Genomic DNA, 15,723 nt, shown 5'->3' with positions numbered 1-15,723 from the left:
AATCCTTGCATATCTTGTTTAATTTCGGTGATACAGTTCAGTGTTTTGGACATTTTCCAGTATTTCTCAACCAGTTTCCTGATGAGCCTGTTCAGTTCTGTTTTTATTATGTGTCCAAAGAAGGAGATTCTTTTCTTTCTAAAGTAGTCTAGAACTGGTTCTACATCTTTACATACCTCTTGGTTTGGTATGAGGCTCCATTCTCCCCCAATCAATAAGTCGTCTTTTATTTATGCATGTTCTTAGAATTCTTCTTTCTATTCTTTGCATCTCTGCTGAATAGGAAATGTTGGATCTTAATTTGAAGAGCGTTTCGCTTCTGTTTGATATTATAGGTCTGATTACAGTTTTGTAATGCTTCAGTTTGGTGTCTATTGAGATGCATCTTTTGTTAAATGTTGTTTTGGTGGTATTTTGTGCATAACTGAGCTTTTGTGTTCTTTCTTCCCAGTTTAGTTTTTCTTTTAGGTTATGTGTGATATTTTCTCTAAATATTTAAATTGCTCAACTAGCTCGACTTTGTGTCCATTTATGATTACGTGGTTCAATACCAGGTGATTTATGATCATTATTCTAGTCATTCCATATGATATTCTTAGGCCCATTTTTCCTGCTAGTTCTTCCATTGAAGTTACTTGAATTCTAGCTTCTGCGTGTTATTTGCTAGAAACACTAGGTCATTTGAAAATCCTAGACAGTTTACTTTGATATGGTTTAAATGTTTCCTTGATTCAATTTTTATGCGTGGTGGGTTTTTTTGTATATCATTCTCTCATTACATATTCTAGGACACAGTTGAAGATCGGTGGGGATAGTCCATCTCCATGTCTTAAACCTGTTTGATTAGGAGTGGTTGTGATGAAAAGTAAACTTCTTCTCTGAATTTTATTTTGGAGTATGTGGTAGTTAAATCTGAGTTCTAACATTTTTACTAGTTTAAGGTGTAATCCTAGGTTTCTTAGTATTTTCATCATTGATGGTCTATGAATACTGTTGTAGGCTTTCTGGAAATCTGTGAATGATATTATTAGTTGTCTTTGTTTCATTTTGTGTACATCAATTATTAATTTGAGTGATTATTTGTTCAGGACAGCTTCTCCACGGTCTAAATCCCCCCAGTTCATTTTCAAGTTGATCTTATTTTATTCAGGATTATTCTTGAGAGTATTTTATATGTGCAGTCTAATAGTGAAATTCCTCTGTAGTTTTCGGGGTTTATTTTGTATCCTTTCTTGTATAGTGGGTGTATGAGTGCAGTAGTCCAATGTTTATGTAATTTTTCTTTTTTCAAAATTTTTTAAAGATTTTCTAGAAGTGATTGTTTAGTCTCCTTGGAGTAATAATTCCAAAGTTCTACCACTGTCTGGTCTTCCCCACTTGCTTTGTGATTTTTCATTTCTTTTAACGCTTGGTTTAGTTCTTTTAGTTTAGGTGGGTTTATTTAGCATTTGTTTGATTTGATAAGTGTGTTTGTGTCAATTTGAAAGAGTTCTTTCGGTTCTTCAAAATTTAGTAGTTTTTTGTTTAACGATTTAGTTAATATTTCTGCTTTTTGTTTATTATCTTGTGAGGTTTAACCATCTTCATCTTTTAGGATTAGAGTTGGTGGTTCATAGGTTTGTATTTGTGTTTTAAATATTCTATAGTATTCTCCTGTATTATTTTTATCGCTTTCGGTCTTGATTTGTTTTAGCAGGTCTTTTTGGAATTGTCTTTTGGTGTATCTTATTGTTTTGTGGGTTTCTTTTCTGTGCTTTGTTAGATTCCAGTGAGTTTCTTCTGATTGGTCACATTGGTGTTTGATCCAACTTTGGTCATTTCTCTACTGCGATGTCACAATCTTTATTTTACCATTGGTGCTTGGCTCTTGGTTGGATTGGAGCAGTGTGTTTTGCTGAATCTTTTAGTTTTGTTAATATTTTTGGTTGCTTCTTGGTAGTTTTGGTTATTTATTAGATAGTCTGTATTGTATTCATTTTTGTTTTTAGTGGGTTTTGGTATTTTCTTTTGTGGAGAAAAAATCATTTTTATTTTGACCATATAGTGATCTGATCTTGTGTCTTCGCCTTTTAGCACTCAGATGTTCTGTATGTGTTTATGACAGCTCTTATCCTTGCATAGGTGGTATAGTTTCCATTCTCCTTTTTTCCAGACAGGGTGTTTCCAGGTTGAGTTTACAGGTTTTTCGTAAGAAGTATATTGATTTAGATATCATTCCATGGTTTCTGTAACATTCTATTAATTTCATTCCATTTTTGTTTGTACATTATGTACTGTGTGTTCTCCTACCACATCTCTGTATTTCTTTTGTCTGACTAGTTGGGATAATGAAATTTCTTATCAGTATCTTGATGTGTTGTTGATGTTGTTAGTTTGGTCTAGTACCCAAAATTCGTTCACTTCTAGTCTTGATTTTACTTTTTTGTTTTTGTTATTAGTAGGTGCATGTCCACTTGTTATTGTGGATATTTTGTTAGATGCTTTTATTGCGAGTGTGGCTATTCTGGGGGATATTGCTTTGAAGTCGATAACAGAGTTTAGGATTTTGGTGCTTACTTTGAATCCGGTCTCAAAGGTAAAGCAGTTTTTCATGACTTTCTTACCAGGAGATCCATTATATATTCTAAATCCTTGTGATTCGAATGGTTCTGGGAAAGTGGTTCTCATTTCTTGTAGTCCTGCTATTAATATCTTGTGTTTTGTTAATGTATCTGTAAGTGTTTTGAGTTTTCCAACTTTTATTAAAGAATTAATGTTTTGGGTTGCTAGGTTGTTTATTTGTCGTGGTTTCAATTTTTTGGGTTTGTTCAGATGATCCGACTCATTTGTATCTCTTAAGTGACTGCCCGCCGAGTCAAAGTACAGTCTTTCAAGGTTTTGCTTGACGGCGGATTTTTCCTTAAAAGACTTTCCATATCTGACTGTCGTAAGTGTCCAACCTTGAGATTGCTCCCTAGTTGCAGCTATAGTTGTTAACTATAGAGGGATTTGTTTTAGTTCCAAAAGAAAAGTTCACCATACTTTTCTAAGATATCCAGCTGCACTACGTGGAGGCATGGATCACTTTTTATTGAGAAGATGGAAAAAGATGGTGAGTTACAAAAAGTGGCCCCAAATCAAAAATGGCCCCAACATTCTTTTATAATAATCCTTAGTGCAGTAAAATAAAATATAAAGTAAATGGTTTTTTAATTATATTAAGAAAGAGAAACAATTTTGGAGCGCTTTTTTGGAGTTATGCCCATTTATTATTATACACAGAATAAAAAATACGAAAATATGATTTTGTAATAAAAAATGAAATTAACTTTCACAAAACACTATTTATAACATGAAAATAGGTAAATAACCAAAGAACAATAACCTCAAATTACACAGATAACTTAGAGAATGGGTGTGGTCAAGCAATGTACTCACAACATAGAAATAAAAAAATCTGATGTGGATGCCACATTACTTGCTTGTATGTCTATTAAATTATATATACACATTTTTGCTGCACTTCATTTAAACTTACTTCATATGAAAGTGAGATATGATCCTCCAATTTTTTAATAAAAGTGGACAGTTCAATTAATATTAAATAATCATCAGATGTTTCACCAAATCTATTATTCTTATTTTATTTTATTCTAATTTTATTTCACTAATAATGTTTTCATTTTTTTATTATTAATGAATTATTATTTATTGTAAAAAAATGTTTTTACGATCACAGGTTAATTATTATTAAATCAAGGTATTTAAATTAAAAAAGAAAAGTTAAAGAAAAACAAAGGGAGATGAAGTCTGATTCGAAAAAATGTGCCTTTCCTTTAAGATCAAAATATTTTATTAATTAAAATTTTTATTTTAGTTTCAATTGCAATCAAAAAGGGAGGTGCATAACTAGATGTTACTACAGTAAATTCAAAATTTCAACATCCTACGACTAATTGTTTTTAAGTTATGCAAGATATACAAATGTACATACATACATATATACATACATACATACATACATACATACACACAGATGTCATACTGAAACTAGTCAAAATGGATTCAGGGATGGTCAAAGTAAATATTTCCATTAAAATATGAAAACCAAAATGTTTTGCGATCACAATACTTCCTTTTCTTCGTCCAAGGAATTAAAAAACAAATTCTATGTTTGGATTAATTTGTACACTGCTGTATATATATATGTAGCGGAATGCAGGATGCACATGCACTCATATTTAGATGCATGCACACACATTATATGTACATATATATATATAAAATAACGTTTTGAAAATTCAGATAATTCAACATATTGATCACTGATATGATATCACAAACATGCACACACCAAGTACTATTATGGATATGATATGTAGATGATATTTTGGTAACATATAATCCAGTTATAAATAATGAACATTTGATCATTTTAAATAAAGTTAATAATTGTAATGAAAATTTATAACTTGCATGCAAAATGGAAAAAAAACAGCAAAATATATTTTTTAGATATTTAAATTGAAATAAACATAATATTATAGAAACATCAGTTTATAGAAAATCCACAAGAATAAAAAAATGAATGTATTTGAAAAATATGTATAAATTTAAACAAAAGTATGAATTGCTGAACCAGCAGATCATATTTGAAGATTAATTAAAGACTTAGTGGGTTGTAGCAGTTAGCAACAATGTTTACGAACGTAGTGTGATGTTTTAAATTTACATCATTCCATTAATAGCAGTGGAGAGTTTTTTGTTTTCTAAATTTCTAAGTTTTTATTTCTTTTTGTTATTTGTTGGTGTAATTATAGAATTGTGTACGGACTAATGGTGCAGGATCCTGCAAAAGTCTACTATTGGTATTAGTTTTTTAGGTTTTTCTGTTACTGTGTTTAACGGTTAACTTGTTATTTTTTGAATTTATAATATACATATTTTTTAAAATATTTTATGACTGCATAGGATTTTATTACTCGTCCATAATCCAAAGATTCTTCAAAGGGACTGTATGTGTCTTGCGGTTTTCCCACTACTATTTCATACATTTTGATCTTCATACCCTTTCTGATGTTGGAAATGTTCCTGTTGTGAGTGTTTTTGTCATGATTTTTTTTTGTTTAATTTTATCTTGTGTGTGTTGTCTTCTGTTGTAAGGCCAATTTCCTTCAGATCCTTTTTTACTTATCTGCATCCTGTCTTGGTGTTTTTCAAGTTGAAATTGTATTATACCAGCTGCTTCAGAAGTCTTGAATTTTGCATCCTCTTGATATGTCCAAAGAATCCTAGTTTCCTTTTACACGTGGTATCAGTGATGGGTTCTAACTCTTAGTACATGACTTTTTTGGGTGTGTGATCAATCACTGCCTGTCTTTGTGGTCTTACTTTATATTTATTTCATATATATATATATATATAAATAAAATATAGATTTATAATGCATAAAAACAATATAGAAAAATGTTGCTTTTCTGTATTTAATTTTTTTTGAAAACTGTAAGCTTTGTTGGGGAATTGTAAAAAAAAACTTTATAAAAAAGCTGTAATTTTTCATTTCCGTATAAAAAAAATCTATAAAAAGGCCAGCAATATTTATTCAGAATTACCATAATTTTCTGTGTATTTTCTGAACCAAATAATATGTAATATTGCAGTTACGTGTAAAAGATTAAAATCTAAAAATATTTTTAAGTATGCATGCTAAATGCTTAAAAGAACCTGCCACACAGAAATAAAAGACCACAAATTTTAAGGTAAAAAAAAAAATTAATTACTATTTTAATTTACAATTTTCACAAAATATCTTTATTGATTAATGGTGAAAAAAAATTAAAACAAGGAAATTAAAATTAATTATGTTATTAACTTAGTCATGTAATACATGTTCTATTGATGTATACTGAGGCTAATGTAGTTAATTATATTTAAAATTCATTAAAAAACTATTTGTCGATCTTATTCAGGATTATCTGGAAAGCTATTGAATTTTCATTGTTCTCTTAACGTAGTTTGTACTTTGTATTTTTATTTTAAAATGTTTCTGTTTTTCATAAATTTATATTTTTTCAACACGAGTTGAGAAGACTGAAAAAATATATATATATTTTTTTTATTGATAAAATTCCAGTTAATACTTATTCTGTTAATAGCATACATATGTGTATACACTTACTTTTTTATTTTGTTATTTTTTTGCATTTCAGGATAAAATGGGGCATCATTGTATGCAGTTTAAACCTTGTGATCATACATTTTGTAAAGACTGTATTAGGCAATATGTGCAGCATAAAATAACTGATGGCAGTGTTTACGTTATTAAGTGTCCACAAGATGAATGTGAAAGTGAGATTATGCCATCGCAGGTAAGAAATAAAATTTCTTACTTGACTCACCAATAGTAAAATTATTTATAAATTTAAAATAATTCAGACTTTTACATGCTATTCTGTTATCTATGCATTTAGGGATAGTTGTTATTATTATAAGTAGTGCAATAGAGATTTAGGATTTGACCAAGGATTGGTCCTGCTAAGAGTTTAGTGCAGAGATAATCTACGAAAATCATTCTTGCTTATATCTGGTCATCTAATGAAGGTAGTCCAGTTAGTCCAAGTTAACTTCTTGTTATTCTTGCCAACAAGGCGTACATTTACAGTTTGTTCTGATCTTACATTCACTTTTTTAAGCAACATCCCATCCACCTCCTTGGGTGACCAATATTTGGGACCCCTTGCAGTTTATAACGCATGACTTTCTTTGGAATTCTTTTTGGTGGCATTCTTTTACATGCTCCTTCCATCTTTTCCATTCCTCTTCTTTGACTTGTATACTAAACACCTTCTTCCTTTTTTTTCTTTAGCTTCCGGAAATTACTGTCAGGTATTACTTCAAAGGATGAATGAGGATGATATTGCGAGTGTAAGGGAAGTGTAGTTTTCTACAGTCTCAGGTTAACCATTTCTGAGTTGTGTGGTTAATTGAAACCCAACCACCAAAGAACACTAGTATCCACAATCTAGTATTCAAGTTTGTATAAAAATAAGTGCCTTTACTAGGATGTGAATGCTGGAAGTGTCAACTTCCAAATCAGTTTTTTGAGAAGATGCGTTCACCACTAGACCAACCTGATGGGTTTACACTGAACACCTAGATACCAAATTATCCTTCCCACTCAGTTTTTTGTTTTTATGTCCTATTTAATTTCTTATTTCTGATCTGATTTCCAAGACTGTTTTTAGGTCTATGAGTGAGAATATGTTTTACATAGATAGGATGTTATTCTATTGTTCCCCAGACTTGAGATCCAGGAAGGACTCTTCTTATAGAATTACCTACTGTTGCGTATTATCAGTTTGACAAAGAATATTGAGAGAATGCATACGTTAAAATTCTTTCAGATACTCATACTTTTATCAATGAATAATGTCACCTTATCCTCTGTCACAACAAGCTCACTCACTGAATTCGACCACAAAAAAAAAAAAAACAACACACTGAACCAAAACAAAATATCTTGTGATGTACTCTTCATTGATATGCTAGACTGTTACCACATATGTTCTTAGAGTGTTATCACATACTGTCCGAATGTTTGCTTGCCTTTAGCAAATACGAGGATGAATCAAGTATATATAGTAATTTTTTTTAATAAATTTATTGATTAATAATATACACAATTTATACCTTCATCATTTTGCTACAGTCTCTTGCACAATCTACACACTTTTGCCAGTGATTTGGAAGCTTGACTATTCCTTTTTCATAAAAAGTTTGAGTACGTGTCATCAACCAATTAATTGCACACATGCTTCTTGATGTCTTCATTGTTTTTTAATCGTTCCCCTCCAAGTGATTCTTTCAAGAGCGCAAACAATAGTCACAAGGGGACGAATCTTGACTATAGGGAGGGTGGTTGAGGGTTTCCCTGTGAATTTTTTCCAATTTATCCCTTGTCAAATTCACAGTGTGCAGCCTGGCATTGTCATGGAGATGGATGAAATCTCTGATGGGCATACCTAGTCTTTTGTTTTGGTAGGCGGCTTTTGCTGACTGTAGCAGCTGGTAATAGTAAGCCACATTCACTTTGCGTTGATTGTGGATAAAATCAATGACTAAAACTCCCCCTGAGTAAAAAAAAATTGTTGCAAGAATGTTTCTGGCTGACAGATGGGTTTTGACCTTCACTGGGCTGCCTTTATCTTTTCTTCACCAATCCTTGCTCATCATTTTTGACTCCAGAGTGTAATGATGGACCCATGTCTCATCACATGTGATGATGCTCCTCAAAAAATTGTTCCCTTCTTGCCAAAATCGATTCAGAAGTCTTTCACAGATCTCCAAACTGACCTGTTTTGATTTTCAGTCAACAACCTTAGAATCCATCGAGCACTAATTTTCTAACGATCCCGTAGCTGATACCCACTTCTGACGCAATTTCTTCAATAGTGAACCAGCAATCACCGATAAACTCTTGAGTGGCACAGATGTTGTCAGTTGTGATTCACTCGGTTCTGAGACAGTTTAGCGCCCCCAAACTGTACCTTAAAATGAGTTAAAATTTCTGGGGGTTTAACGCCTTCATTAGTTAAAAACTCTATGATTATATGTTGTGTAACAGACAACAACAGAACCTCTTGCTCACTCATGGGTGTACTGATGTCAGAACAGAGCAGAGGAGCTAACCAAGCTGGTTCCCCCTCCCTAACACAATGAACATTAATTCCCCACTATGCTATCCTCAGCTCAGAACTGCTTACTGCATAGATAGCAAAATTACCGTTTAAATATGATTCACCCTCATATCTATCCCTCTAGGCCCAGGGTTCGACCTTTCATAACAGCAGTCAATCCATCTCCTTCTGTTCATCAGGCATAATGGTTTCAATTGTTTGAATCTTCTCTTAGATGTTCTTTTCATTATTCCTCTGTGTTGTTGTGTCTGGAGTTTTCTCTTTTTAAATTTATTTGCCAATTTACTTTCTTCATTATCAATCTCCTTTTTGTTACACACTATCCATTTTTAGAAGCTTCTCTACCCAACAATACTTTAGCTGATAAGCTGAGGTATGTAGTACTAGGGACTCTCTTCTTCTACCCTCTCCCTTTCTGCTGCACAGTGATGACCCAAATGTCACTATATACCTAGAATTTTGAGCATCACCAAACATGGAAAACTGGGCTTTAATTAACTGATCATTTAAAGCATGAATCTATTGATCTCAGTGCACACCTTCAGTACTCTTTGTGGTATTTTCTCACCCTCCTATATATGTTATCAAAAAATTAATATATCATTGTTATGATATCATATCATTATTCTACCATTTTTTGAAAATTTGATAGAGCTTTTTTTTTCTCTACTTGTCTCTTTCTTACCATGGGGATTGTTGACTTCAATTTTGTAGTAATAAATTAATCGTCTTTCCATGGAGGGGTTGGTGTGGTAGCTGGAGTTGTCACTAGGTGGGTGTCGTCTTCCCTGTGGGGGTCAGGATATATAAAATATCTCTGTATATTTAACTTGCACATGCATATGTACTACTTAGTACATAAATTCATATATGTGCCAGAATGCACATGCAGTAGAGCTATCCGCAAGATGTGTTTTTATAAGTAACATCTTACTTATACATAAAAGGTACATTTATTTACTACTCTTTTACTTAGATCAACATACTACTACTCTTCAACTTCTCTTTAAGAGAAAGAAAATAGACACTGGGAGCTCTAAGTCAGGGTGAATTTGAAGTCTTTCCAATGAAATTTTTTCATTTGCCATTTTTTTGCAAATTTTTCCATCTGCAGGGTAGCTAACCATGTTGTTTATTTTTGATAGCTTTTCTAAGATTTTTTTAATTTATTGCAATACTTATTGGCATTCAAAGTAGTTCTGTTATCACTAAATTCACAAGCAAGACACCCTTTTTGTCCTGAAAAACAGTAGCTATAAGCTTTTTTACTGAATTTTCTTGTTTGAACTTCTTCAATCTAGATGATGAATGCCGCCGTTGTTGTGACTGCTGCTTTGTCTTGATGGTTTTGAATAAGAAATCCAGATTTGATCTCTGGCAACAATGTGAACAAGCGATTCATCACTTTCATTTTCATAATGTTGCAGCAAGACATTTTTCTTTGTATGTGTTTGTTAACATCTTCATTCAATTTTTCAGTCAAAACTTTATATATCTAAGATTGTGAAACATCAAAGAAAATTGTGAAACATGAAGTGTCGGTTTTTTAAATTAAATCGTCTATTATCACTGATGGTTGAGTGCATTGTGAACATTTGTTCATGAATGCACAAAAATTGTTTGTCTAAATAATTTTTAATGATGTTATAATATGAAATAATAAATTTTGTCTTAGGTTCGTGATTTGGTCAGCCCAGAACAGTTTGCCAGGTACGATAATTTATTATTGACTACAACATTACAGACTATGACTGATATAACTGTCTGTCCAAGACAATCATGTCAATATCCAGTCAGTCGAGAACCAGATGAGAAAATGGCTGTTTGTCCAGAGTGCCGCTACGTATTCTGTGTAAACTGCAAAATGGTTTATCATGGTGTTGAGCCATGTAGGTTTAGATCAGGTATGTGTATTTCAATTGTTTAATTTTTTTTATAATTTATGAAATTAATTCTTTATGTGAGCAATTTACAGAATGTTACGTTGTTTAGTGTTTAAGATAGGTTATTATTAGGTTAGTTTGATGGTAAAGACTAGCTGCAATGGTCTAATGAAAGCTTTTTAATGAAGCAGCTCATATACTTAGAAGACAATTAAGATAATTGAGTATATATTAGTAATAACTTACATAATTGTGCAAAAGAATTATTCTTGAAGGGAGCAGTTTGTAGTATTTGTGTAGGCTTTCCTAATTCCTGAAGTAATATATATTCATTATATTTTGGAAAAAAATTCCTCTTACAATATTATTTACTTTGATTTTGGCCAGTAGTTATGTAATTTTTATGTTAGTTGTTCATGTAGAACTGTACACTAGTTTAACTTCAATAATCAAATATCAAAATAAATTTGATACTATTAATGTCAGATTGTTTTTCATTCTTTAAAGATTTGTTAAATATTTGTAGCTTTTTATTATTATCTATTAAGTTCTGTATGTAATTTCTCTTTAAATTATACGAGGGTCAATCAATAATTAAAGAGAAAAATAGCAACAGTGGAAAAACTAATCAATAGAATTAACTGAAATTGCCTGCTGTTGAAGTTGGTACCCTTGAAATAAAAAAAAAGATTATTTAAAAAAAAGTTCTGTTATAACTTCTTTTGTGTTTTTCAAAATGTTGGCTTCTTTTGAGACGTGTGCTGTAGTATAGCATGCTGTGATAAGATTTTTATTTTCTGAAGAACAGAGGTTCATTGACCACATAAGACCACATAAGATCACAGGAAGCTTCTTATACTTTGCAAAAATATAATGGATATGACAGATGGTTTGCAGAATAATCTTATTTTTTTAAATTTGGGAAATTGCTGAAATTTATAGTGCGAATATCGGCACTGTCCATTCCATTATCCGTTTAGCTGAATTACTGTAAAACATGTTCAAGGTGGGTTCCAAGTTAACAGACTTAAAATCACAAAGGCATCAAAATTATATTTGTATGGAACTTAAATGGTGGAGATCGCATCATAACATGTGATGAAATTTGCATTCATCATTTTGAGCCCCAATCCAATCATCAGAGTATGTAGTGGAAACATCCAAATCTGCCTGCCAGGTAAATATTAAAATTCTTTGCATCAGCTGTTAAAGTGATTCTAATGGTGTTTTTGGACTATAAAGGTCTAGTTTATTGGAATTATTTGAAGAACAAGTAAGAATTATTGTAATACAGTAGAAAATAAAGTGAATCCCACACTAAGGAGAAATGTTCTAGTTCTCTTTCAAAAAGCATAATCACAATAACACCTTCCCCCATACCACTTCAAAGGCTTGGGAAGATATACAAAAGTTATGTGGGGAGGTGATGCCACATTCACCTTACAGTCCTGATCTTGCACCATCAGATTTTTATTTGTTCGACCCTCTCAAAGAGTTTTTACATGACACAGAGTTCAACAACAGTGAGTGAGTTAAGAATAAAGTGGTTCAGATATCGAAGAGAACAATTTTTTACTACTGGAATAAGAAATCTCACAGAAACTGGGACAGGTGCCTAAATGTAACCAAGAACTAACTATGTTGAAAAGTGGGGTTATTTTCATTGTCACTGAATGAATAATAATTTTTCTACTGTAATAATAGTGTTTTATTGAATGATCCACATATGTTGTTGTTGAAAACTATATTTCAAAGTAGATATTTGTATAATGTATTTATATGATCCAGTATATTAAACAATCCTTAAAACTGGCCATACACTTTTTTTATCAATTTTGATGATAAAGCACTGTAGTACATATTATTGGTAGATAGCTTTTCACTAGTAAATGTTGATGTAAGATGTTTTATACACATTAAGTTGGGATGTTCATAGTATCTTTTGCATCTTTATTTGCTAATCTTCCAAAATGATATAAATTTTTCCAATAATTTCCAATGTTGTCTTATTTGGATGTCTGATAAATGTAGTTCGTCTTGATTGCTTGTACGACCATGTTTAAACTCATCAAACAAAAAATAATGGTAAAATTACAATTTTACCATTTAAAAATAAGGATTAGGATAATCTAGAATAATTAAAAAACATTATTCAGTTCTGTGATGGAACCTTGAGTCATTAAACCATTAAAAAATACGAATTCAATCGCTACAAAAATATGCATTTTTTCTATTAAAAAAATAATCAGATGTTTAATTCAAATGGCTGTAACATATAAAGTAATTGATGAGTTGTGAATTTTGATGACAGTGGTGTAAAGGCTGGTATTGTCATGTATCAGTTATTCATTAGTACTGCTATCTGTTGCAAATCAAAATAATTATTGAATGTCCCTCATAATATGTGATAAATTGAGGCCATTTTAGTGGTTTATTTAATCTTTTTTTCCATCTTTATATTCCCTATGATTCATTTATCGACTTATTTATCTAAAAAAAAAACTCACTGTTAAAAAAGTCTAATAGGTTGCAAAAATCAAAAACAAGATTTGGAATGGTGAGAAACTTTCAAGAAAAACAATGAAGTATTTTTGCAGATTATCAGTTTACGGTTTATGTCATAATATGTTAATTTATGTTAATTTTTATCAAATGGTTATATCCAATAGCAATGTAACTTTTTTTCATCGGGACAAAACTGGGTCAAATATGGCTTGGATGAATGAAAGCTCATATAATTCAGTAATGGTACATCAAGGGACCTCAATATGATTTACCCTATTAAGATCCCATTAAGTATAAATTGTGAAATACAGAAACATATTTAATATATTACTGTACTTCTTTAATAATAAATTAAAAAATTACCTACTATGAGGTCTGTTCAAAAAAATACGTAGACTGAATTGCGCAGGTCCAGTTGGTTCTAGTAAAATCCACTTGGTGTCGCGCCATGTTTGTACAGATCAGCTGATTACAACGCACTTTTATGATTGCATATGTCATTATTGGTTGCTTAGCTACGAGGTTGTTTGTGAAGTATGTTTTTTTTGTTTGGCGGATTTTAGAATGAATGACTTGAACGAGCAAAGAGTTACTGTGAAATTTTGTGTTAAACTTGGAAAATCTGTGAGTGAAACTTTTTATACGCTCAAGACGGCTTATGGCAATGTTGCTATAAAGCGTACGACATGGTTTAAGTGGCATGGACATTTTAAAGATGGTCGTCAGTCGATTGAAAACGTTGAGCGTCCTGGACATCCTTCCATGTCAACTGACGACTCACACTTAGACAAAATCAACACCCTGGTTTGGGCAAATTGACGTCTGACCGTCAGAGAAGTTCATTGAAGTTTTCAAATGTCTGCAGGATGCTATCCGGCAGAAAAGGCCAGAAATGTGGAAGGGTGGTGACTGATTTTTCATCATGACAACACTCCAGCCCATTCAGCCCTCAGAACTCGTGAGTTTTTGGCCAAACACTCGATCACTGTTCTCCCCTACCCACCCTATTCACCTGATCTCACTCCTTGTGACTTCTTGTTCCCCAAACTCAAAAGACGTTTGAAAGGAAGAAGATTTGAGATGATTCTTGAGATTGAGGCAAATGCGCCGAAGGAACTGAAGAATATCACAAAAGAAGCATTCGAGGACTGTTTCCAAAAGTGGAAACACTGTTGGGATAAGAGTGTGTGTTGGGGAGGAGAGTACTTTGAAGGGGACCCAGACAAGTAACTTCTAAATAAAGTACATTTTGTTTTATGATGTTGGTCTACATATTTTTCGAACAGACCTCGTATAAGAAAAAATTTTGAAGAAAATAGGCCTAAAGAGGTGATATAGATTTACAATATAGTCACAATCACACTGTCATTAATGTTTCTTTGAACATAGGATGGGTAAGTTTAATGTGCTATGATATGGAAAATCTAACTTATGTTTTATTTGAATCTATAATAAATTAAATTCATTCCATGTGTATCTTATATATTTTTACCAACTTGAAATTAAAAAAATCGGATTGTAGAAAAGAAATTGTCTTGAATTTTCATAAGAAAAATTAATGTTTTTTTAGCTATCCTGATAACGAATCGATAAACAGCATTATTCTGTACATTTATCTGATGTGCTGTAGGCTTTGTAAGATTTGCTGACATGACCTTTGATGATTAAAAGCTTTTGTTATATTTATATATAGATATAAATATATTATATATATATTTTTTTATTACAGATGAAAAGGCAGCTCTTGTTAAGCAGTATCTGGAAGGCAATGAAGAGACAAAACAAACTATGGAACATAAGTATGGTAGAAAACAGCTGAATGCTTTAGTACAAGCATCACTTTCTGAAACATGGATTAGTAATAACAGTCAAAATTGTCCACATTGCAACGCTTCTATTGAGGTATTAAATTTGGTTTAGATATTAAATTTTGATAATTCATAGAATAATTTATGAATTATTACAATCTGTTAAAGGAATTGAAATTATGATAGGATCAACAAAGAATTCTTGTTATTTTGTTTGAAAATTGAATAACAGCAATTTGTTATGGATCAGTATATTGTTTTTCTAAAATAACAAAAAATATTTTTTGTTATGACCACGAAGGTATCCCCCACGAAGGGTTAAACCCTTCGTGGGGGATACCTTCGTATATAGGCTATCTGTACTTATGCTGGAGGGCAGAAACCCATATATGAATCTCTGAATGTGACTGGCTATTTGTCTTCACGTAGTTACGTATAAATTACAAAGATGGCAGGAGATGTTCTCTTTCAATTATTTCGAGGTGGGAATTTCTGATACAACGTGATTGGGAACCATTTTACTTCAAGTTATTAGATGAGTTTAATGATTGTGTGTATGCATCAAGACATATGCATTATTTTTTTTTGTTTTTCGCTCTTTTTTAAGTAACTATTTTACAAACTATTCCTTCCAGAACTTCATTTTTGGCTTGTTTTGTTTGAATTCAAACAAAATTTTTAAGACAAAAATTCAGAAGGAAATTAATAAAAATATTTATATTATTATTATTATTATTATTATTATTATTATAATAAAACCATATTTTATTATTCCCTGCCTAGGTGCACTACTTCTTCAAAATTGCTATTGTTATTATATTACCATCAATATTACCATTATTATTCAGTGTC

The 15,723-nt window shown here is 31.6% G+C and overlaps 1 protein-coding gene across 1 annotated transcript in view; it reads left to right on the top strand.

Annotated features, from left to right (window-relative positions):
* Positions 1-15,723, top strand: part of LOC142326155 (uncharacterized) — a 49,906-nt gene that overhangs the window by 27,567 nt on the left and 6,616 nt on the right. Inside the window, exons 5-7 of the mRNA XM_075368385.1 lie at positions 6,189-6,347; positions 10,351-10,579; positions 14,793-14,965. Of these exons, the coding sequence (XP_075224500.1) occupies positions 6,189-6,347; positions 10,351-10,579; positions 14,793-14,965 (561 nt within the window). The remainder of the gene's footprint in view (positions 1-6,188; positions 6,348-10,350; positions 10,580-14,792; positions 14,966-15,723) is intronic.

The sequence above is a fragment of the Lycorma delicatula genome, chromosome 6 (assembly GCF_047948215.1).
Source record: "Lycorma delicatula isolate Av1 chromosome 6, ASM4794821v1, whole genome shotgun sequence".
Taxonomy (NCBI): Eukaryota; Metazoa; Arthropoda; class Insecta; order Hemiptera; family Fulgoridae; genus Lycorma; species Lycorma delicatula.
This window is presented reverse-complemented; position numbering and strand designations above follow the sequence as displayed.